Raw genomic sequence first — 25,312 nt, forward strand, 5'->3', positions numbered from 1 at the left:
CCCCTGACTTGTCCCTATCTGTACTGGGCCATGTCACTGAATGCCTTTCTGCCATTTCATCCTGGATGACATCTCGCCACCTCAAACTTAATATTTCAAAGACCGTTAATAATATTTCCACCGGCCCATAGTAGGTACCAACCTGATATCGCTATCACTGTTGAAAACTCGACCCCACAAGCTCGCTGCTTAGGTGTCATCCTAGACTCTGATCTGTCCTTTGTTCCCCACATTCAGTCGGTCTCAAGATCATGTTACATGCATCTAAAAAACATATCCAAAATACGACCATACCTTACACAAGACACTGCTAAAACTCTAATCCATGCTCTCATCTCCCGCATAGAGTATTGTAATAGTCTCCTGACCGGTCTTCCCCAAACATAGGCTCTCACCACTACAATCCATTTTGAATGCAGCTGCGAGGCTAATCTTCCTCGCTAGACGTTCATCTTCTGCAGATTCGCTCTGTCGGTCCCTCAATTGGTTACCGGTATTCTACCGTATTAAATATAAAATACATTTACTCACACACAAGGCTATTAACCAAACTGCACCAACATACATCTCTTCACTCATCTCATAATATCTCCCTACCCGACCTCTCTGCTCAGCACAAGAACTGCGTCTCTCATCCACACGCATTACTTGTTCACACTCAAAATTACAGGACTTTATCCAGCTTTACCCACTGTGGAATGCCCTCCCACGCACAATAAGACTCACCTCTAGTCTCCAAACCTTTAAACGTTCCCTCTCTGTACAGGACACATAACCTTACATATCTTGTCTTTCTTTACTCTCACATCCTCCTGACACTTGGCCAACATTGCTGGGTGATCATATCATACAACCCATTAAAAACCTAGCAATCTGGTGGACCATTATGCAATAGGTAGCATCTATCCTTGTGCATCAATGCCTATTTCCCTATAGATTGTAAGCTTGTGAGCAGGGCCTTCCTACCTCTGTCTGTCTTTTACCCAGTTTTGTTCAATTACTGTTCTAATTGTAAAGCGCAACGGAATATGCTGCACTATATAAGAAACTGTTACTAAAATAAATCATAAATACATTTATACAGGTCTTGCCTATCATAGTGGCCATACTAATATGTAGACAGCTAATGCAAGGACCCATACTAATTAAAAACACCAAGGAGCAGGTGGGGTATAGGATTGGGGGGGGCGGGGGGGGGGGGTTGCTAGTCCAGATGGAAAGGTCCACCTTCATGTGTACATACATACTCAATTACAGAGTAAAAGGCGGCTGGACTGCACCCCCTAATTTTACCTTGCTGAGACTTGTAGTGCCACACATAAAAAACAGGAAAGTGCAGGTGCACACTCTTAGCACTAAGAACGAAGTGTTTTTAATTAGTATGGAATAAAGTTCTTCTTTTTGGTGGTGGTTGTACCTTTTTTTTTTTTTCTCTTAATAAGCAATCAGGGAAAAAAGCTAAATATTGTATATAGCTCTGTATGAAAACTTTCTCAGTCACAACACCATTGACGTGAACAGAGAATATTGGGTATTTTATGGAAGTATATAATATAGTTGCTTGTTTGGTTTTATTACTTTTCATACTGCCATTATGCAATGTTTTTGTTTGAGTTATTATATCATTCTGTGGGTTTCTTGTCTTTTAGGCGCAGGAGGACATGTTGGTGCTATTGTAGGTAAGACAATTATTTTGTTACCTAATATCCGAGTTTATGTTTTCGCTTTGTAGCTATGTAAGAAGATCAGAAAAGCAATGCATATCAGGTCACTACTTTATATTTAGCTTCTTTCACGAAAAAGAAGAGGAGATCTGGAACCGGTGACTATTTTAAATATTAAATTGAGGTTGAAGGAATCTCTAAAGACTTGTAAATGAAAAACATTAACAAATAAAGCCAATACAATTTACAGAAACATCTGAAAGCCTGCACGGGCTAAAAACAGTGAAAGTAAAAGAAAAAAAACACCTACATTTACATTTTAAAATAACCTCTTATTTACATTTGATTTAAATAGGTTTGAGTTCTTTGCGCTCGGCACAGGTTACTATTCCCAATCGTAGTCCGCGTGGATCGTTAAGTATGAAAAAGTTCAAAAAAAGAAAAAAATGTGAAAAACTCGTGTCGACCTATTGACCTGTCGACCTCGAACATGTCGACTTAAAGACCCTGTCGACAGTTACTGTCGACCAATATTGGTCGGCCTAAACATTGTCGACCTACTTACTGTCGACCTAGAGACTGCATCGCGTATTTGTCATATGCAAGAAACAGTAAATACAATTCACATATACTGTAATTATTTTGTGCTTGTCAAATAGGACCGCAAAGACACCTAAGGAAAAATCTAGGTACAAATCATATGATTTCCTAAGCATCAGTAGGGAACCCACTTTGCAGTATCAATATACTGTATTTGGTTACATTCCAAAGCAAAAATAGAAGGTAATAGTACTGCTGTCAAACAGATATAATATTACAGATGTTTCATCCTTCATTGTTGTTGCAGTCGCATTAAACAGCCCTTCTCATCACACCTACAGTAGTAGTGAACACGTTTACTAACGCTGGCTGTTGTTTGTGCATTCTTTTCTCTGAAAATGCTTCTTTCATATGCAGCGCTATCTGCATGTGAAATGCTACATGTTTCCAGGAAAACACTGTAACATAGCATTTTGTATGCCGATAGAGCCACAGTCACACATCAGAATATAGGCATGCCATGTATCCTTTTTATCAGCAGACTCTGCTTGTGTGTTTTATTCTCATTGCTATGTGAATTAGGAGCATTTTCAGCAACAAAAGGAAGCCAAATGTTAGCAGGGTTTCATGGGAACTGCCGACAGGCATCTCGCGGTGCATGGCTCATTGTTGCTAGATGTATGAAAAAACATCTGTATATATGTGATTGATACAATGCAATGTATTGTAATTTTGCTTGAAGTTATTTATCTCGCTGTCACACCTATGTATGTTTATTATTTTGAAAATTACTTTATAGATCTAAAAATAAAGCTTAGAGTTTTAATCTACCAAGCATTCTACTTTATTTATATATGAAACGATGACGTAATAATGGAGGATGCATATGTACCCCATATCACTCTTTTGAATAATCTTTTTCTATTCCTTGTTAAAAAAAAAAAAAAAAAAATTAAAATTATTTTATATGCTGCACTTAGATCAATGCATGTTCATTACAATGTATTTTGTAAATGTATTTTTGTGTGTTGCATCCAAAGTATATTGGGGTTGCCAGACTTACTGACTCTTAACCTTTGTCACAACATTATCAGGAATAAATGCTCAAGTCTCATTACCCTATATGTATACAGTATAATATTAATAATGAGGTGTCTTATGTGAGAGAATGTTGTCTATAAACTTATTAAAGTTGCAGTGTGTGTGTGTGTGTGTGTGTGTGTGTGTGTGTGTGTGTGGAAAAAAATGTTGCAAAGTAAGAATGCTTTCCAAAATAGAACTGTTAGTAGTTTATTTTTATGAGTTCTTTTAGGTACATTTGCAAAGTCAGGGATCTTGTAGGAGTATAGTCAGGTGTACCTCCCCGCCAAGTTCCTTCAAAAGCTGTGTGCAATTGTACCTAGAAGAATTGATGCTGTTTTGAAAGCAAGGGGTGGCCACACCAAATATTGATTTTGATTTAGATTTCTCATCTATTTATTCGCTTAGCATTTTGTTAATAAACTACTAGCAATTCTATTTTGGAAAGCATTCTTAATTTGCAACATTTTTTCCACACCTGCCTAAAACTTATGCACAGTACTAATATATTTCCCCTTTTCAAAAACAAAATGGGAGTGTTCTTTCCTGCATGTGTCCAAATGGATTGGTCCATTATTTTTTTGTGAATAGGTGATTGCTACCCAAATAATTTGTGTTAAAGTGCTGTCAGCTTAGTGTGATCAGTAGGTAATAAGACCATCTTAAGTGGCTAGATAGTGCTGCTGGTTGTCTTCATCATAATTGTGTAATGTTGCACTAGCAAGAGTACTGAAAGGCCTCCTAATATGCATAGCTGTATTAGATCTACACTTGACCGCTCCTCTCGCACCTCTCTATGCATAAGAATATGGCAATATCTATGTGCAGCAATATACACACAAGTTTGCAATGTGAAAATCTGCATATTACACAAAAAACTGAAATTGTAAGTGACAGTAAAGGACACTCCTTTTACTGAAATGTGGCTGACCTTAATGTAAAAAAGTGAATTATGTGTTTTGTAAATGTATGCTCACTTTCATATTTTCCCATGAGTATAAATTGTCCTAGAAACAGAATAAGTGGTTAGGTGTCCAAATAAAGAAAGATGGACTATGAGGAGTCATGAAACTTCACAATGAGCTCGCTTTGTGTATTATGTATCACTTGAGTTACAGCTACCACCTTCCAAACCTGAGAAGGCAGCAATTTGCTCCACATAGCACCAAATGTGGTCCAAGCGAGGGCAACCATTGTGAACCCGCAACAGGTTCATGGATGCCCAAGGCTCATTTATGCAAGTAGGGAGTGACGACTAGCCCATCTGATCCTATCACACAGAAGAGCTTCTGTAGCACAAATTGCTAAAAAAAAGTTAATAATAGTTATGATAGGTGTCAGAACACAACTCTGGTCCATAACCAAAAGCACCTACAATGGACACGGGAACATCAGAACTGGACTATGGGGCAATGGAAGAAGGTGGCCTGTCTGAAGCATGTTTTCTTTTATATGATTTGGACAGCCATATGGGTTGTTTACCTGGGAAGAAGGTGGCACCAGGGTGCACTATGGGAAGAAGGCAATCCAGCGGAGGCAATGTTCTTCTGGTAAATCTTGGGTCCTGGCATTCATGTGGATACTTTGACACCTACCTAAACATTATTGCAGGTAATGTACACCTATTCATGGCAACGCGATCACCTGATGGGAATGGCCTCTTTCAGCAGGATAATGCGCAATATAACACTACAAATAATTTTTAGAGATGGTTTGAGGAACATAACAAAGTTCAAGATGTTGACTCGTCCTACAAATTCTCCAGACCTCAATCCAGTTGAGCATTTGTGGGATGCACTGTAAAAACCAGTCTGAGCCATGGAGATCCCTCCTCACAACTTACAATACTTAAAGGATTTGCTGCTAACATCTTGGTGCCAGATACCACAGGACACATTCAGAGGTCTTGTGAAGTCCATGCCTGATGAGTCAGAGTAGTTTTGGTGGCACACGGGGGACCTACACAATGGTAGGCTGCTGGTTTAATGTTATGGCTGTAGTGTTTGTGTGTGGGTTTGTCTTTTTTCCACCTGTCATGGGCAAGGTGTGTGGGCTTTTTTCCCAATGTGTGTGTTTGTTTGTTTGTTTCCTGTCGAAGCCAATGTGTGAATAATTTGCTTATTTAAAAACTGGGAAATATTTTTTTCAGTTAAAGATTTTAATTATGAATATAGTTGGTTTCAAAATTTCTTGCACATGGTACTAGTAACCCTGGCCCTGGGGTGTAAAGTTTTCTTTCTCTTACGTCCTAGAGGATGCTGGGGTCCATTTTAGTACCATGGGGTATAGACTGTTCCGCAGGAGCCTTCGGCACTTTAAGACTTTTTAACAGTGTGAACTGGCTCCTCCCTCTATGCCCCTCCTCCAGACTTCAGTTTAGAAAATGTGCCCGGGAGACTGGATGCACACCAGTGGAGCTCTACAGAGTTCTGCTGGAAAAGACTTTGTTAGGTTTTTTATTTTACAGGGAAGCTGCTGGCAACAGCTTCCCTGCTTCGTGGGGGAAGTAGGAACCAACTTCTCCATTAGTTCAATGGCTCTGCTTTCGCTGACAGGACACCATTAGCTCCTGAAGGGTACTGAACACAGCCCTTGCCTGGCTGCTGCTCACTCCCACAGCACTGCCGCCACCCCCGAACAGCCAGAAGTCAGAAGGCTGGTGAGTATTCACCGGAGACCTGCAGAGAGGGGTCTCCGGTCATCTTGGTGGCATTAAGGTACCAGCGCAGCGCGGGATGCTGCACAGCAACATGTCTCTCAGCACAGGGTGCAGAGCGAGCGGGGTGGGACACACTCTGAGGGACATATTAAAATCCTTACTCTCACTGGCAAAAAGTACATACATGTGAGCCGCTGATGTACATACCCCCGCCAGTATAAAAAATGTGTTCACTGAGGTAGAATCGCGCCATTATAGGGGGCGGGACTTCTCCTCAGACTTGCCAGTAACACTCATTGGGCGCCATTTTCTTCAACAGAAACGCCAAAGTGCTGATCCTGAAGCTGCTTCTCCTCACACATCGCTGTTACAAGTACCAGGGTGTTATAGAAGGGAGGGGAGCACATATTTACATTAGGTCTGCAGACTTAACAGCGCTGTGATTGTGTATACTGTATACAATACTTATAGGCGCGTGGTGTGGACTGGCATATCCCTTTGGGTTCCTCTGACAGACATTAGTCTAGGTCTGTCCCCATTAGCTCCCCGGTGTGGAAGTGGTGTGACTGTACAAGTGTGTACCGTGTCTGGAGAAAGTTCTTCCCCAGAGGAACCCAATTTGAATGCACAAGAGTGTTCTGAGCCTGTGTGGGTGAGAAAGCTGCAGAATAATATGTCTAAGCTTGCAAAGAAATTCTCTGAGTCTGAACAACAGACAAAGTATTGGAGACAGTCTGTGGAGGATGCACTGTTTGCTGACTCCTCCACGTCATCCACTCGGGATCCCTCCAGTTCCCAGAAAAGGTCTCTGGCGCAGATTATGCAAAGGGACACTGACACAGATTCCGACATGGAGGTCGACACTGGGGATTTGAGAGGGGTAGACCCCAAACTAGCTAAGAGCATTCAGTGTGTGATAGTCGCTATAAAAGAGGTGTTAGAATTTACTGATACAACACCTGCACCTGAGGAAAAAGATAATTTTAAATTAAATAAAAAACAGGTGGTGACTTTTCCTCCGTCTAAGGACTTAAATGCATTCTTTGAAGAATCCTGGTCTAACCTGGAAAAGAAGTTTGCTATTCCTAGAAGGTTGCGTGTAGCGTACCCTTTCCCTGAAGAGGACAGACGTAAGTGGGAGTCACCCCCAATGGTAGACACCTCAGTCTTTAGGCTGTCGAAGAAAACAATTTTGCCTGCCCCAGGGTCGGCTTCCTTAAAAGAACCTGCTGACCGCAAGCTAGAGACGACTTTAAAGTCTATATATACATATATATATATATATATATATATATATATACCGACGTGGAAAGATGAGGCGGCACTCAGAGTCTTGAAAGAGCTTAAAACTTGTAATAGTGCATGTCAACGTTTCGGGGTCTCCCCCTTTGTCATGATTAGTGCTTTACAATACATAATGTGCTTAAATAGAACTTACCCCCCCATAGGAACATCCCCTCCAGCGTGTGCCGCTGACCGCGCCGTCCCGGCGTCCAGCCGTCGTCTCAGCGGAAGTGACGTGCCGGCGCCTGGAGGCGCGTCCATGGCCACGCTGCCTGGCAACAGAGGAGCATGTAAACAAACTTAGTAATACAGTGCCGTGGACCTTACTGGTTAAAACAGTTAATGTGCCTGTTAAATGTTAAGAAGTAACTCAGTAACATAAAAACAATCTCAGATTTAAAGTGCTCTCATTACTTGATGCCAGGTTAATAATCAAATTGTGCACACATAAAAACAGCTTTTTTGACATAATAAAGAATGTGAAAAAATGAAAAATAAAAATAAAAATACATCGATGAACCAACCTAATGGCTACACCACGACCAATTGTTAACTCGCTCTATGGGGGTCATTCCGAGTTGTTCGCTCGTTATTTTTTTGTCGCAACGGAGCGATTAGTCGCTAATGCGCATGCGCAATGTCCGCAGTGCGACTGCGCCAAGTAAATTTGCTATGCAGTTAGGAATTTTACTCACGGCATTACAAGGTTTTTTCTTCGTTCTGGTGATCGTAATGTGATTGACAGGAAGTGGGTGTTTCTGGGCGGAAACTGGCCGTTTTATGGGAGTGTGTGAAAAAAACGCTACCGTTTCTGGGAAAAAAGCGGGAGTGGCTGGAGAAACGGAGGAGTGTCTGGGCAAACGCTGGGTGTGTTTGTGACGTCAAACCAGGAACGACAAGCACTGAACTGATCGCAGATGCTGAGTAAGTTTGGAGCTACTCAGAAACTGCTAAGAAGTGTCTATTCGCAATTCTGCTAATCTTTCGTTCACAATTTTGATAAGCTAAGATTCACTCCCAGTAGGCGGCGGCTTAGCGTGTGCAATGCTGCTAAAAGCAGCTAGCGAGCGAACAACTCGGAATGACCCCCTATATACATAGAGAATCACATGTCAATACAAAAATGTTACTAATACCTAGAGCGGATGTTAAAATTATACCGACTTTCCTGTTTTTTTTCTTCTTTTTTACTATTTTTATTTTCTCTCTTACTGTCCTACCTTAACATGATATCCATAGAATGCCAAAACCCTCTCAATTAAAGATCTACAGGGATTATGGAACGAATATCACGTCACTAGGCCATTTTGGGGAATCTCAACCTCCATTAAATAAAATGAATGAGACCTAGATTGTCATTTAGACCAGCAGACTTTCAGACTTTCAATCCTATTTTTGCTTATAGCTATAAGCAAAAATAGGATTGAAAGTCTGAAACCAAAGAGTGACAAAAAATCCCTTGGGTTTGTGATTTTAATGTATTCAGTAACCATACACAAAAGCAGGTCAAAAAATTATGGCCCCTGGTATCAACTGACCCTGATTTGCCTGTGTTCCGCCATCAGAGAGTGATGCCCAGTTATGTGAAAGGGCGGAGCATTAAAGATATGGTAGTTAAAACTGACATGGCAAAATTCAAGGAGACTCCAAAGCATTTTCTGCAACGTAAGAACGGTTGCTTTAAAATGCACTGGGTGTGCTACGGGTACGTTGCTCAGGCCCACAATTGCTTCTGTGTGGGTAGGTAACGCAGTGGAAAAATGGGCAGACAACTTGATTGTTAATATTGAAATTGACGATAAGTATGATATGCTTCTAATTTTAGGTCATATCAAAGATTCTGCAGGTTACTTAGTTGAGGCTATGAAGGACGTTGGTTTAATGGGCTCAAGAGCCTCTGCTATGGCAATTTCAGCCCACAGGGCGCTCTGGATCGCCAATGGAATGCTGACGCAGAATCCAAAAGAAATATTGAGGCGCTCCCATAATAATGGTGAGGCCCTTTTTGGTGAAATGCTGGATGCCATAATATCAACTACTACATCTGGCAAATCAGCATTACTGCCGTCGGCAGCTGCACCGGCTAAAAAAGTATTTCATTCTCATACTATGCAGTCCTTTCGGCCCAACAAGTACAAAAAGGCAAAGGGTACTCCCGTCTTCGCAGGGAGAGGAAGAGGTAGGAAATCCACAACACCATCAGGCTCGCAGGAGCAGAAGTCAACAACTACTTCTGCCAAAACCACAGCATGACACTGGGGCTCCCCTGCGGGAGTGCGATCAGGTGGGGGCATGTCTTCTGTTCTTCAGCCAAGTTTGGGATCACTCCGCTCTGGATCCTTGGATATTACAAATAGTATCCCAAGGTTACAAGTTGGAATTTCAAGACCTTCCCCCATGCCGATTTTTCAAATCAGGCTTGCCAGTTTCTGTTCAGGACAGAACAAAAGTGCTGAATGCAATACAGAAATTAATTCAAGATGAAGTAATTTCCTTTGTTCCTGCCGAACAACAGAGCAAGGGATATTATTCAAGCCTGTTCGTAGTGCCGAAGCCGGATGGCTCGGTCAGGCCGATCTTAAACTTAAAAACTCTGAATCTTTATTTGAAAAATATTAAATTCAAGATGGAGTCCCTGAGAGCGGTGATCTCCAGCTTGGAGGGAAAGGAATTCCTGGTGTCGCTGGACATCAAGGATGCTTATTTGCATGTTCCCATTATTCCTCTGCATCAAGCATACCTGAGGTTTGCGGTTCAAGACTCTCACTATCCATTCCAGACGTTACCTTTCGGACTCTCCATGGCTCCGAGAATATTCACCAAGGTAATGGCGGAGATGATGTTTCTCCTTCGCAAGGAAGGATTCAACCTAATTCCTTACTTGGACGATCTCCTCATAAAGGCGAGATCGAGGGAAAAGTTAGTCCAGGACATAACACTATCCCTGACGGTGCTGCAACATCACGGTTGGATCATCAACTTTCAAAAATCACAATTGGAACCGACAATGAGGTTATCATTTCTGGGAATGATACTGTACACCGAAGAACAGAGAGTATTTCTACCAGTGGAAAAGGCTCAGGAGATCCAGAGCATGGTCAGACAGATTTTGAGACCAAAACGTGCATCCATTCATCAGTGCATTCGCCTGCTGGGGAAGATGGTAGCAGCTTATGAGGCTCTACAATATGGTCGATTCCATGCCAGGGTTTTCCAGTGGGACCTACTGGACAAGTGGTCCGGATCGCATCTGCACATGCATCAACGGATAACCTTGTCAGCGAAAGCCAGAATTTCGCTCCTGTGGTGGCTACAAAGTTCTCACCTCCTGGAGGAACGCAGGTTCGGGATTCATGCCTGGATCCTGGTGACAACGGATGCAAGCCTCCAAGGTTGGGGAGCAGTCATGCAAGGGGGAAGGTTCCAAGGAAGATGGTCAAGTCAAGAAGTGCTCCTTCACATAAACATTCTGGAATTGAGAGCTGTGTACTACAGCCTTCATCAAGTAGCGCACCTTCTACAAGGCCGTCCCGTACTGATCCAGTAAGACAATGTAATGGCAGTGACTTAGATAAACCATCAAGGCGGAACAAACCGCAAAGCGGCAATGGCAGAGGTGACAAAAATACTCCTCTGGGCAGAGAGACATGCAAAAGCTCTGGCGGCAATTTTCATTCCGGGAGTGAACAACTGGGAAGCAGACTTCGTCAGCAGACACGATCTCCATCCAGGAGAATGGGGCCTCCACCCTGAGGTCTTTGCGGAGGTAGCAAGTCGTTGGGGCGTTCCTGAAGTAGATATGATGGCATCACGTCTCAACAAGAAGCTTCAGAAATATTGTTCGAGGTCGAGAGACCCACAAGCAATAGCAGTGGATGCTCTGGTAACCCAGTGGGTGTTCCAGTCAGTGTATCTGTTCCCTCCACTTCCGCTAATACCAAAAGTTCTCAAGATCATCAGAAGAACAAGGGTTCGAGCAATTCTTATTGCTCAAGACTGGCCAAGGAGGGCTTGGTATCCAGATCTTCAGGAGTTACTACTGGAAGATCCTCGGCCTCTTCCTCTTCGCGAGGACCTGCTTCAGCAGGGGCCGTTAGTTTATCAAGACTTACCGCAGCTGCGTTTGGCGGTATGGCTGTTGAGCGCCAGATCCTAGCCCATAAGGGTATTCCCAATGAAGTCATTCCCACACTTATTCTGTCCAGGAAAGGGGTAACGTCCAAACATTACTATCGCATTTGGAGAAAATACGTATCTTGGTGCGAATCCAAGAGGTCTCCTGTGGTGGAGTTTAATTTAGGACATCTTCTCCTATTTCTACAGGCAGATGTGGATGCTGGTTTGAGATTGGGGTCCATCAAGGTCCAAATCTCAGCTTTGTCCATTTTCTTTCAGAAGCAGTTGGCTTCCCTTCCTGAGGTCCAGACGTTCTTGAAAGGGGTTCTGCACAGCCAACCTCCCTTTGTGCCTCCTGCGGCGCCATGGGATCTTAATGTGGTGTTGCAGTTCCTTAAATCAGACTGGTTTGAGTCTCTACAAGAGGTAGAGCTGAAGTTTCTCACGTGGAAAGTCGTCATGCTGTTGGCCTTGGCCTCAGGCAGACGAGTGTCTGAATTAGGGGCTCTGTCGCACAAGAGTCCTTATTTGATTTTTCATGAAGATAGGGCTGAACTGAGAACGCATCAGCACTTTCTCCCGAAGGTTGTGTCGTCTTTCCATATCAACCAACCTGTGGTGGTGCCAGTGGCTTCTGACACCTCAGCCGTTTCAAAGTCCTTGGATGTCGTCGGAGCATTAAGGACTTATGTTACTAGAACGGCTCGGATTAGGAAAACAGAATCTTTGTTTGCCCTCTATGACCCCAACAAAATTGGGGGTCCTGCTTCTAAGCAGACTATTGCGCGCTGGATCAGAGGTACCATTCAGCACGCTTATTCCACGGCAGGATTGCCACTACCTACTTCGGTAAAAGCCCATTCTACTAGGAAAGTGGGCTCGTCCTGGGCGGCTGCCTGGCGTGTCTCGGCATTACAAATCTGCGAAGCTGCTACTTGGTCAGGTGCAAACACGTTTGCTAAGTTTTACAAGTTTGACATCTTGGATGCTGACGACCTTAAATATGGTCAGTCAGTTCTGCAGGAACATTAGCACTTTCCCGCCCGTACTGGGAGCTTTGGTACATCCCCATGGTACTAAAATGGACCCCAGCATCCTCTAGGACGTAAGAGAAAATAGGATTTTAATACCCTACCGGTAAATTCTTTTCTCGTAGTCCGTAGAGGATGCTGGGCGCCCGCCCCGTGCTCATTTTTCCTGCTGAATTACGTTATCCTGTTGCACGGTTTTTCATGTGTTAAAGTGTTAACAGCTGTTGCTGTTGCTTTATGCATGCTCGTTGGCATGGGTTATGTTAAAGGCCATGTTAGCCGGCATGTTTGGTGTATGGTGTGAGCTGGTATGAATCTCGCCACTAGTTTAGTTTAAATTCCTCTCTCGTGAATGTCCGTCTCCTCGGGCACAGTTTCTATACTGAGGTCTGGAGGAGAGGCATAGAGGGAGGAGCCAGTTCACACTGTTAAAAAGTCTTAAAGTGCCGAAGGCTCCTGCGGAACCGTCTATACCCCATGGTACTAAAATGGACCCCAGCATCCTCTACGGACTACGAGAAAATGATTTACCGGTAGGTTATTAAAATCTTATTTTTGTAGCTCTCTAACCAACTGGCCTTGTATCTGGATTAAGGGGGTGTTTCAAACCTGATCGCTGGGCTGCTAAATTTTGTTGTGCTGCATTCAGATTGTCGCTGCCCAAGGGGAGTGTATATTTGCCGTGCAAGTGTGCGATCGCCTGTGTACGCCGAGCTGCAAAAAAAACCTCAGTCAGCAGACAGCTGCAAATCCGTTCGCACCTCACTCACCATTGAATGATTTTTCCAGTGTGCAGTCTATCTGCAGCCCAGGACTTACTCTTACAGTGTGATGAGAACAGGCTGATCGGGTCCGGATCTGACATCACACACCCGCCCTGAAAACTCTTAGGAACGCCTGCGTTTTCCCTGACACTCCTAGTAAAGCGTCAGTTACCACCCACAAACTGCCTCTTCCTGTCAATCACCTTGTGAACAAGCCCACGCGATCTAAATTTTCACACCAACCTGTCGCTGTCTGGTGATGCCTGTTTGCCAGCGCGTGCGCATTGCGGTGCATACACACATGCAGTCTATTGCTGATCGCCCGCTGTGCGAAAACACACAGCAACGATGAGGTCTGAATCACTCCCTAAGTACAAGCACTTTGTAAACTGGTTAAATAACGCGTCTTAAAATCCTCATCCCGAATATGACTTGCGTAGGTAATTTATTGCTGCTTAACAAACAAACAAGTCCAAAGAAAAAACTTTGTTGTGCAATCAGTGTTACTTGAGCGTGGTGAACATGTGAAAGCTAAACAAGATATTTGCTTTCTCTTACTGCCTACACTATTAAAAAAGGGGAATGGTGCACATGGCAAGAAAACGGTTTTAGTCCATTCAGGGACAACTGCAATAAACATGCATTTGTATGTAACCTTGCTGTGTTTCCTTTAAGGAGGAGTTATCGCAGGAATTGTGGCTGTCACGGCAGTCGCTGTTTTTATTTGGTGGTGTAAGATTAAAAGCGGGTGAGCCCAATTATTTTTAAATTACTTGTTTTACATCCTATTTTTTATCACAAGAAAGTCAACTGATTTAGCACTAAGTATTGTAAAATTCTAAACCAACACTAGCTAAGTTAATTACAGATTTTAGTAAATACTGGTTTCATCAAATACAGAGATCAGAAGCAGCAGCTGTTTTCTTGATGGGCTGATCTGTCCTGGCTTTGGTAGAATGGAGCATTCTCCCCCTTCCCCCTCACTTAACACTATATGGTAAATTTACTAAAGCTTCTAAAATTTAAAAGTGGTGATGTTGCCAATAGCAACCAATCAGATTCTGTCTACCATTTTCTAGGATCCAATAGATGCTATGGGCAACATCACCACTTTTCATTTTTAGAGCCTTTAGTAAATTTAACCCTATGGGGCTGATTTTGAGTTGGGAGCAAAGCAAAAAAAAAAAGCATACTATTTTTATCGGGAACAATGCAAATATATTTTAACAAACAGAAGTATAAAAGGTGCTACAAATAGTCTAGTGCATATTACCCCAAAACATATTTTGCGCAAATATAAAAATAAAGTTCACAAATGAAAAGTCCAATCTTTGAATATGCACTACCTCATACAAAAGATGACCGCTTTCTTCAAGTGTAACTCATATTCCAAAATTATATTAAAATAAATCTGAATAGTAGTAAGAAATTGTGCTTTCAGTGTAATATTTCTTAATCGATATTATGGGTTCGGTATGAAATACTGCTTGTCAGAATGCTGACGGTCAGATAACAGACAGCAGTACCCCAACATTAAAGATCCTTACATCAGAGGGGGTAAGTATTTTATCACATACACAAACACACACACCCCTCTTAGTGCCTAACCCTAACGGCTGTCTGTGTAGTGTAGGCCATAAGAAAGACAAATATAGTGTCGTACTGATGTGAAAATTCTGTGCCCTCATGCAGTAATACTTGTGAAAAAAAAAAAAAAAATCACCCAATGCAGATAAAGCACTTCAAATTGTGCAATATAGATACAGGTTGAGTCTCCTATATACAAAATGCTTGGGTCCAAAAGTATTTTGGATATCTGATTTTTCCGGATTTTGGAATACGTAATGAGATACAGATGTGTCCTGGCGGGATCAGTACGAAATCCCGCCGGACGAGATCCTGGCGGTCGGAATCCCGACTGGCACAATCCCGACAGGGGGGTGAGCGCAACGCAGCCCCTTGCGGGCTCGCCGCGCTGGGCACACTAATTTATTCTCCTTCTATGGGTGTCGTGGACAACCACAGAGGGAGAATATGTCGGGATTGTGCCGGTCGGGATTCCGGTGTCTGTATTCCAACCCGCCAGGATTCCGTCCGGCGGGATCTAGACCGCATCCCGTCCTGGCTCATCTATCCCGCGAGTGGGTCGCACGCACGCATCGATTTGCTACGCCTGTGTATGCCCCTTTTGCAGGATCATATGAACCCAAACGATCCTATGGATTGCGGGTGCATGCGCACATCTGCTGGCACGCTAATGCAATTAGCAGGTAGAATGAGCTAGGACTCAACTGTATGTAGGGGATGGGACCCAAATTTAAAAACAGAATGCATTTGTTTCATGTACTGTACAGTTTAAATGGATAGCCTGAAGGTAATTTTATACAATATTTTTAATAATTTTGTGTATTAAACAAAGCTTATATACACTAAACCATCAGAAAGCAAAGGTGTCACTATCTTAATCACACTGAAAAAAATCTGTATTTCAGATATGGGAGACTCAACCCGTGTTACGGAGTATAATAATATCTCTGTACCAGCTTAATATTTAAAGAGTTGCATCCAATATATTAGCCATGATTTTGGTTTTCCACCTAAAAAGATACCAGCCAAAGACCTCTGTTATTGGAGAGCTCCACAGAATGTGATTAAATATACAGAGGGTGCACAGGTTCTCAAACTCTGTCCTCAGGACCCCACACAGTGCATGTTTTCCAGGTCTCCTCACAGAATGCCTAGTGAAACAATTAGCTCCACCTGTTGTTCTTTTAAAATGCATCAGTGAGTAATAACTACACCTGTGCGCTTGCTGGGTGACCTGCAAAACATAAACTGTTTGAGGTCCTGAGGAATATTAATAATGAATAAAAAGTGACCAATGCCTAATGTGCAAACACATACAAAAACTGACCAAATGCGTAAAAATTGTGGATTATTATTATAGTGACAAAAGGACAAAAAAACCAAGGATAAAGATAGAGAAAAACACGGATACAAAATAATAAAATATTGGCTTAACTTGATTTTAGCATGCCTCCCAACATGGCCCTCTCCAGTAGGGACAGAATGCTCTGCTCCTGGACTTCCCTCTTAATCTATGATTACCATCACCTGTGCTGAAACACCTTTCTTATCCATTACCATGTTCAACACAGGTGCTGGAAATTAAGAGAAGTCCAGAAGCAGAGCATTCTGTCCCTCCTGGAGAGGGTCATGATGGGAGGTATGTTTTAGTGGGACAATACACTGTGCCATTACATTTCTGGCCCCAATGGGTTCCTCTGCTGCAGTTAAAAAGCTTTAATCGCAGACTAATTGACAGTAAGAGACCATTTGGGGGAGGTAACTGAGAGTGACTGCCAAAAGACAGGCGTGCCATGGCTGTTTTTGGGTCGTGTTACTGCCTTCAGCTGCAATCATGTACGTAGAGAAACATGTCGCCAGTATCGCTACTGCTGCGGACAGTTTTCATGACCATAGACTCATTTGGGGAGTCGATGCTCCTCATGTCTGCATCGATGCTGCGTATGTGTATGAAGTTGCTAAGGAATTTGTGATGGCTTCAGTGGGCATCTCTATTCATTTCTGGGTGGCTGGTTCACATTGCTAACAATGGTTAGCACAGGCCTGGCCAACCTGTGGCTCTCCAGCTGTTGTGAAACTACAAGTCCCATCATGCCTTGCCACAGTTTTGCTATTAGGGAATGCTAAAACTGTGGCAGGGCATGCTGGGATGTGTAGTTTCACTACATCTGGAGAGCCACAGGTTGGCCAGGCCTGGGTTAGCAAGTTCATAGCCTAAAAAATTTGCATTAGGCTTTCTCTAATGTCCTAGGGGATACTGGGATGGTCTTAGTACCATGGGGAATAAATGGGGTCAGTTGAAGCCATTCCACTTTAATAATTCGAAGGGTGATGCCTGGCTGTGTCCTGCACTCACCTTGTGATGCGTGTGTGTGTGTGTGTGTGTGTGTGTGTGTGTGTGTATATATATATATATATATATATATATATCAATTTTGTGTATTAAATATACAACCATGATACCAACGCTTCGGGCCACTCGTGCCTCTTTTGTCAAGGTGAGCTTGACAAAGGGGCACGAGTGGCCCCGAGATGTTGGTGGTATGGTTGTATATTTAATACACATATAATTATCAGTCTCTGTCTGAGTGCTGCCGCCTCTTCCTTTTACTATAGATAATTAAAATATATTTTATTTTGCGTGTAGCCCACAAATACTGGGCAACTGTTTGTTTGTTTTTTCGTTTTTTTTATTTTGACACTGCAATTTAGTTGTCAGTCTGAACACATCCCTCTTTAAATGCAGAACGATTTAGTGGTCTATTTGCTAAGCTTTGGACGTAGATAAATTGGACGGAGATAAGGTACCAGTCGATCATCCTAACTACCATGTTACAGGCTGTCTTTAAAAAAAGGACAGAGCTGATTGGTTGGTACTTTATCTCCATCCACTTTATTTCCGTCCAAGGCTTAGTAAATAGATGCCTTAGATTTAAATCTGCCCCACTTGCAGTGACGCGTTGTTTTGCCAAGGTGAAAAGTTACAGGTACTGTACTTGCTCATTTTTGCTTTACTTCCAACTCCAGTCCTATAAGTCACAGTGCACATCTTCTTAGAATTATGGCTCTTAGGGGATGACTCAGTTGTTTGTGGGAATTTAGCTTCCATCTAAAATGCACAGGAGCTATTTAATTTATTTGCACAACCAACCCTTATGCTGTACTTATAGGGGGTAATTCAGAGTTTATCGCAGCAGCAAATTTGTTACAGATGGGCAAAACTGTGTGCACTGCAGGTGTGGCAGATATAACATTTGCAGAGAGAGTTAGATTTGGGTGTGTTATTTTGTTTCTGTGCAGGGTAAATACTGGCTGCTTTAGTTTTACACTGCAATTTAGATTTCAGTTTGAACACACCCCACCCAAATCTAACACTGTCTGCACATGTTATATCTGTCCCCCCCCCTCCCCCTGCAGTGCACATGGTTTTGCCCAACTGCTAACAAATTTGCTGCTGTGATCAACTCTGAATTACCCCCATAGTTTCTGCTCGCACTCTCCTGTGGTGTAAGTATAAAACTGCATAAAATAGAGCTTCGTTGCCGGGCGCACTGTAACTGTAGCATGGGTGAAGCTGCTTAATTTGCATAAACCAGTCATGTGAATTGAATAGCTACCGGGCACTTAACCTGGGAGCTAAATTTCCATCTAACAATTGAATTGCTCACCTTTTAGAGTAATGAAGACAGGACTTGTGGGGATATAGTTTTGTCATTTTTTTTTTTTGTGTAGAATTGGCTTAATAACAAAAACAAAGCCAGTCATTTGGGTGTATCTATTGTGTATTGAATTTGGTATGAAAGGATCCGGCATTACCCTTCTATTCAAAACTGATCCTTTACCACTTCACTTTGTTGGGTACACTAATACTGATTTTAAGATCTACACAATGTCGTTGAAGTGTAGGTAACAGCCAAAGTACAGTAGCTTTACGTGCTCCCTGTAAGATGTTGGTGAAGCACCTTTTTAAAGCTTTTAGGTTAATTATTTTTTTAATTAAAATGTTAACGAGAGGTTCAAAGTGCATCATATTGGTCTGCTTATCGGTAACAAAATGTGGAATTTAAACTGTATAAATCTGACTAGTTAATATACACATTGATTACCAAAGTTGTTTTTATAAAATATTTTCTTCCCACTGCATATAACATTTGTTTGCGCATTACTCTTATGTTTGTCAGTTCATACTCTTTGTGATGTTTGGGTGTTTGTGTTGTGTCTGTATTTGGAATGCACACAGATGGTGGTAGATCAAGTAACCTCAAAAACCCATGGATCAAGTTAAGTGAATCAATTTCATGCTTGAAATCTGTCAAAACCCTTCTCAGGATAAATGTGCAACTTCGCTTGGAGGACATCATCCATTCATGAATTTGTAACCTTTGCCTTGTCTGAGGCACATCGGCATCACAAAAATTTGCTTTCCGTCACTAGGAGGAAATTTACTGACACATCAATAAATTAAGATGTTTGGAAAAATGTGGCCAAACTCTGAAATTTCAAATCCGTTTTTTGTTTTACACTACGTTTGAATGCACGCGGTTGTTATCTGCATTCTCCACAAGTCAAACTAACCTACCTTGCAGAGCTACTGAGGATAAAGATTGTAGTAAGAGTGTGCTCTGCTGATTATACAGACTTGCAGAAGATCGTCGAGCTCAATATACCACATAACCCATCTCGTGTAAAACACAACAACTTTTGCCATCATCTGTCTGTGTCACTAACCTGTGTCACTAACCTGTGTCATTAACCTATGTCATCAGTTGCATTTAAGATCTGTTTGTATGTACTGTATTGTTATTAATAAGACCAGTACTGGGTCTATTTTAAAGGGGTTGTAACTATTTTAAGCTGTGTTTTTTCAGGTTCCGGTATGAATGGTCGACCATGTTATGGTCGACCACTATTGGTCGACATTGACATGGTCGACATGGACACATGGTCGACACATGAAAATGGTCGACACGTGAAAGGTCGACATGTGAAAATGTCGACATGAGTTTTTTTACTTTTTTGGTGTCGTTTTTTGCGTAAAGTGACTGGGAACCCCAATTAGTGCACCGCGGCCCCTCGCATGGTGCCTTCGCTCCGCTACCGCTTCGCTCGGCACACTTTACCGTTCCAATCGTAGTCCATGTGGATCGTAAAGTATGGAAAAGTTCCCCAAAAGAAAAAAAAGTTAAAAAAACTCATGTCGACCTTTTCATGTGTCGACCTTTCATTTGTCGACCATTTTCATGTGTCGACCATGTGTCCATGTCGACCATGTCAATGTCGGCCAATAGTGGTCGACCTAATGACTGTCGACCATAACATGTTCGTCCATGTGAACGGATACCGTTTTTTCATTAAACATGGCCCATTGTCTGCTAGTACATGTCATGGTAAAGTAGTGCCACACTTGTCTATAGTTGTAGTTGCATATACTGTACTTTACTATAAAAATATTTTGCCTCCGGCTAGATGCTTCCAGGTGGTCGAGGAGGCAAATAACGCACAAGTAATGCAACTTTTTGTTGGTTAGGGGATACCTCGCAAAGCAATGGTTAAACCATATTTCTTTGAGTTGAAATGTATTTTTTTTTTTTTTTTGTTAAATACAACCCCTTTAAAATAAAAACGCATAACTTGTTAGTTGTAACTTACATCTCTATGTAATTGTGGTGTTTCAGTTTACATTGTGTTAACTTTTTATAACCTTTGAGCATGATCCGTTTACTTAATTCACAGGATCGTTTGTTCATGTGGGTTTATTTTAGAGATGTGCGAGTTCGGATTTAGTTGGTTCTTAACTCCGATTTATCTGGATTTTTCTTATTGGCTATCCAAAACATGAGACATCCGAGAGCCAATAAGATGCCGTTTTGAGATCCGGGTAAATCTGAACCCGCACATCTCTAGTTTATTTTTTTACTGTCTCTTCCAGTTTTGTGCTTTTATAACTTTCTATTTTCATATTCCCATTTGTCTTTCCAGATATGTTTAGATCTAGGTTGTATCTGTCCAATTGAAATGATAAAAAAAAAAATCACTACCCATATTTTACCATGCGTTTTTCAGCCACTTAAATAATACCATCAAGTGACTGCTGGCAAATGAAATGGTCCATTGCAGAACCATGAATACATGCTTTTTTTTTTAAATGTCACTCTTGGGGTGTAATTCTGTTTCTCCTCTGTCTTCCAAATCAAATGTAGGAGATGGAAGTAATAAAATTGTATACACTCTTTCACCAATTGAAGGCTCACAAGAAGTATCTAGCTCAACAGTCAGTTGGTTTTAGACCAATCGATGCATGAGGTTAGGTTAAAGTGAGTCGACCGAAAGCAAAAGATAAAGATAATTCTGCTAGATTTTAAAACAGGCTCTTTTGGTTTAGACCAGAGGTCCCCAAACTGTGTGGGGTGCCTCAGGACACTTGCAGGGGTGCCCTGGGTTGGTGGTCCAGGACCAATTCAAATTATTCATGGTCAATATAATAGGCAAAACCAGTGCTGGTGGCTGCCAGTCATAAAATATGTGGCCAAACAGAAGCAAATCTTGTCCCCACACCACACAACTGGCCCTAAGGATGACATATAAATGCAATCTACTTAATGTAATATTTCTTTCTAAATTTCTCAATAAGAAATTTTTGGCCTAGGGGTGCCGTGAAAAAATTCTGATTTTCTAGGGCACCGTGACTCAAAAAAGTTTGGAAACCACTGGTTTAGACCATTTGCAAATCAGAGTTAGGGACAAATAAAAAGGAGCCATGGTACTTTGGCAAAACCATGTTGCACTTCACATTGAACAGATATAAAATGTGCGGGGACATTTAAGGGGGTGGGGTAGTGTCCAATATTAATTCTATATTTCAGTGTTAAAACATAGCTGCCCAGTATTTATCTTTACATATAAACCAGTCTGTATTTTTACTTGCATACAAAAAGATAACAAACTAAAAAATCCCTGTATTTGTACCCCTTGCATTACTACATGGTTTGTTCCAGGCGCAAATTGCTCCTTTTTTTTTTTTTTTTGCTTTGTTCCTAACTGAATCAGGGCCCTGGTCTCAAACCATCAAACACAGCACATTCGGTTCCGCACAAGCTGCTATTGTCTGCTACATTACATTATTCTAGCAAAATCACATCCCTTGCCTTAAAAAAAAAAAAAAAAAAAAAAAAAAAATACTCTTTTTAAAACGAGAAGTAAAGTATTTTTGCATTTGTTTTTCTCTTTTTAACAGTTTATTTGTAAGTACAATCTTTAAGAACCCTTCTTCCCTTCATATCAGAACACTGAATCACTGTATTAACCACTTGCCTGGCATAGTCGCATTGTTTGTGACCACACCAGGCAGTGTTTTATCCGATCTGGCCTAAACAATGCGACCAGTCAGATATACAGTGTGGGCGGCTGCAGGAATAGAATCTTTCCATAGCTGCTGCTCTCACTGCACCCTTCCCAGTGTCTGCCGTGCTGCGATCGCTGCTGCTGCTGTTCCGATGGTGACGATCAGATGTGCAAAATAAAATAATTTTTTTTACAAACATTTAAACAAAATCATTTTGGAAAGTTTTTAAATACATGTTCTCCGCCTAATTCACTCAGTAAAAAAAATATATATATATTTGAGCGGTTTTTAGAAAACAAATTTGCCATTTAAGTGGTTAAATGTTAAGTGGGCAACCATAAAGTCCTTAGTAGATTGGGTTAGGGGTTAATAAGAAGGTACAGTGAGCAGTTTAATATTCAATGGACGGTCATGAGGTTGTAATAATTAAAACAGAAACACACTAAGCTGTGTCATTAAAAATTGACCAATTTTATTTGATCTATAAACGTATCCTCATACTAAAGTATGACCACTTGAGGAAAATAATAACAGAGCATCACGTTTGCGTAATTAAACAGGCATGTTTTGTTTTTAGTGTTGTTGCCCCTTTAAATCTATCTGCCAAAATAGCAGCAGCAGTTTCAAGCTCCTCTTAGTAAATTTGGCCCTATGTGATTTATTTATTTTTTGTATGCTTTTAACATACTGTATGGTTCGCCATTTCTTTTAGGTAGCTATGCTTTGTCAGTCTGTATTCTAAACCTTTCTGTAGCTCTGGTATCCTTTTTAATGTGCTTTATATTTTCTCTTAGGAAACCTTATAGTGATCCTCACAGTGTCACTTATGGGACTTGTGCTAAGTAATGGATTCTGAAAATGGAGGAATATGTCAGATGTGCTGCTACCATGGATGCTTTTGGATGAACCACATAGTGCAGCACTGAAGATTTCACATCATGCTATGGCCACTATTTAATGCATTAAGTGGACGTTATTCTCCAGTTTATTGTCTGGCTGTTGATGCGTATTTTTTCTTTATTTTATTTTTTTTGCTAAATTTGCACAAGAAAACTCTTTTGATTCTTGTTTTGTAACAAAAAAAGGGGTACAAATTACTTGTTTAATCTAGAAAATTGTTTCTAGGGGAATACACTCCTGCAATTTGCTTTAGGTTTGTTCTACAGATATTTCATCACCCTGTCTTCAGAAATGCTGTATTAGTACTGCAATGCACATTGTATGTAACTGTGAATTTGCAAGTATGAATGAATTAAGTCTGTGAAGACCCTTTGCACCACTAAATGGACTACAAAAGAGTATTTTAACATACCTCACATATTTTATGGTCTTCTATGTCCCGCACAAAAATATGTGTACAATCTGTTAGAAAAGGATCCATTGTGAAATGTTATGGTTTGCAAACTACAGCATTAGCCACATTACTTTGCTCAGGTATTAAGGCTATAGACTAAATAGCACACTACCTGTTTAATAAGTTTAGATTGCTAAAGCTGCACCAGAAGTGTAGTCTGTCCACTCGATATTCACAGATCGGTATGTCATGGCAGAAATGCTCAATGGAATAAAATAATTGTACTGCAGTGGCGCTAACACAGATAGTATATAGGAACCAAAAATGTGTTAAAATCCAAGTTCAAATCAACCTAATAAGGGATGTCTTTGACTCTTTTATACAGTTTTGAACACCATTGACAGCACAGCAATATCCTTCCTCCTCCTTCTTAGTAGCATAGGCAGGGGGATCCTTTCTTATTCAGCACAAACACTCCATGCCAACTTTTCCACCCTCCATAAATGGCATCAATGTAAAAGCTCTCAAAAGCAAACAACTCCTCCTTTAAGGAAAGGGAAATACAAAGCACTCCCATTTAATAAGCACATAAAAGCAAAACCAACAGGTGGAATCCTTCTGGGGTTTACTTGCTTCAAGGAACTATGCGATTACCCAGGCCAAATGGTGATGGTATTTAAGATCAAACAGGTCCCATACTCTCGCACCCAAGATAAGCACGAGTTGACTCCATCCTTGGTCCTCTTAAGAATACAGCATCAATGCTGCCATCACATACCGATTGCGAGTATGAAAAAACTCATAACAGCCAAGGTGCATAGCATCAAAATGTAATGGAAATAACACTATACAGTATATATTTGACAGAACCACTTGTGGCTGAACAGACTAAATCAAAATGCAGAATTAGGGTATGTCTCCTTGAAAATGCAAAGACAACAAGAAAGAATTAAATAATGGCATGCTACTAATGATCTTGGGGAGTATCTGCAACTCTTTGCCACAAAAAGTTGTCTTTTATCTACAAGAATATTCAAAAGCAATGTTAATAATAAAAATATACTTTTCCACAATCGATCCATCCATTTTTATGGTGCACACCGGTGGCACAACACTACAGATTGTGAAACTGAGACATATCTGCACGTACAAGTGTCATATCAAATTAATCAGCACAGTCTCCTCATGTGTCTTAGTTGCATTCCGCATAAGATTCATTTTCTGCAAAAAAGACGCCCGGCACTAGAAGATTCTCACATGACCTTGCGTGCCAAGAGGGACTGTTTGGCATGCCTGCAGCAAAAATGTACAGACGTGTCCTTGTGTCCCCACATAAAAATACAATGGGCACTACCAAGTCCCACCACAGCATGGTGCGACTTCAAGGACTGTTTAGCGTGTCTGCAGCAAGGATGTAAGAGGACACATATGTACTAGGGAGTGCATCTGGGGCACTACAGATGTGTCCTCATACATCTTGCATTAATATGCTGCACAGTAGGAGATGCCTTGCGTGAGTGAGCCGACAGGTCCTGTGCAACTCCGTTAACGTTGGGTGTCATTTTTATTTTTTGCCAAAAATGCATCTTATTCACATCGCTGTTTGAATAGAGCGCACAAACAGACTGATTCAAATGATATGTGGCATGCATATATTCTTTGGCCAACTGTGGCTGTATCTGCATATGAAATGCTACATTGCAGTGTTTTCTAGGAAAACACTGTAGCGTTGCATTTCATACTGCATGTGGCATGCTACATATTTAAATCGGCAAAAGCTGCTTGTGCTTCCTATTCACATTATTTTGTGAATAAGATGCATTTTACTGGAAATAGTTGCACAAAAAGATGCTGGACGCTACCAAGTCACGCCACTGCATTGCTTGAGCGGCTGTTTAAGGTGCTGGGAGGCTAGATGTAAGTGGACACATTTGTAGTTTCAGGTGGCAAG

At 41.4% G+C, this 25,312-nt stretch overlaps 1 protein-coding gene across 12 annotated transcripts in view; it reads left to right on the forward strand.

Annotated features, from left to right (window-relative positions):
* Positions 1-24,434, forward strand: part of LOC135045354 (complement decay-accelerating factor-like) — a 162,322-nt gene extending 137,888 nt beyond the window's left edge. For 10 of the 12 annotated variants that reach the window (XM_063955295.1, XM_063955294.1, XM_063955293.1 and 7 more), the window contains 3 exons: positions 1,650-1,679; positions 13,814-13,886; positions 22,862-24,434. In XM_063955295.1, coding sequence (XP_063811365.1) covers positions 1,650-1,679; positions 13,814-13,886; positions 22,862-22,913 — 155 coding nt within the window. In that variant the 3' untranslated portion in view covers positions 22,914-24,434. The remainder of the gene's footprint in view (positions 1-1,649; positions 1,680-13,813; positions 13,887-22,861) is intronic. The other 2 variants (XM_063955298.1, XM_063955302.1) reach the window with 1 other exon arrangement.
* The last annotated feature ends 878 nt before the right edge of the window (positions 24,435-25,312 follow it).

Source organism: Pseudophryne corroboree, chromosome 2, assembly GCF_028390025.1.
Source record: "Pseudophryne corroboree isolate aPseCor3 chromosome 2, aPseCor3.hap2, whole genome shotgun sequence".
In the NCBI taxonomy this organism is placed as follows: domain Eukaryota; kingdom Metazoa; phylum Chordata; class Amphibia; order Anura; family Myobatrachidae; genus Pseudophryne; species Pseudophryne corroboree.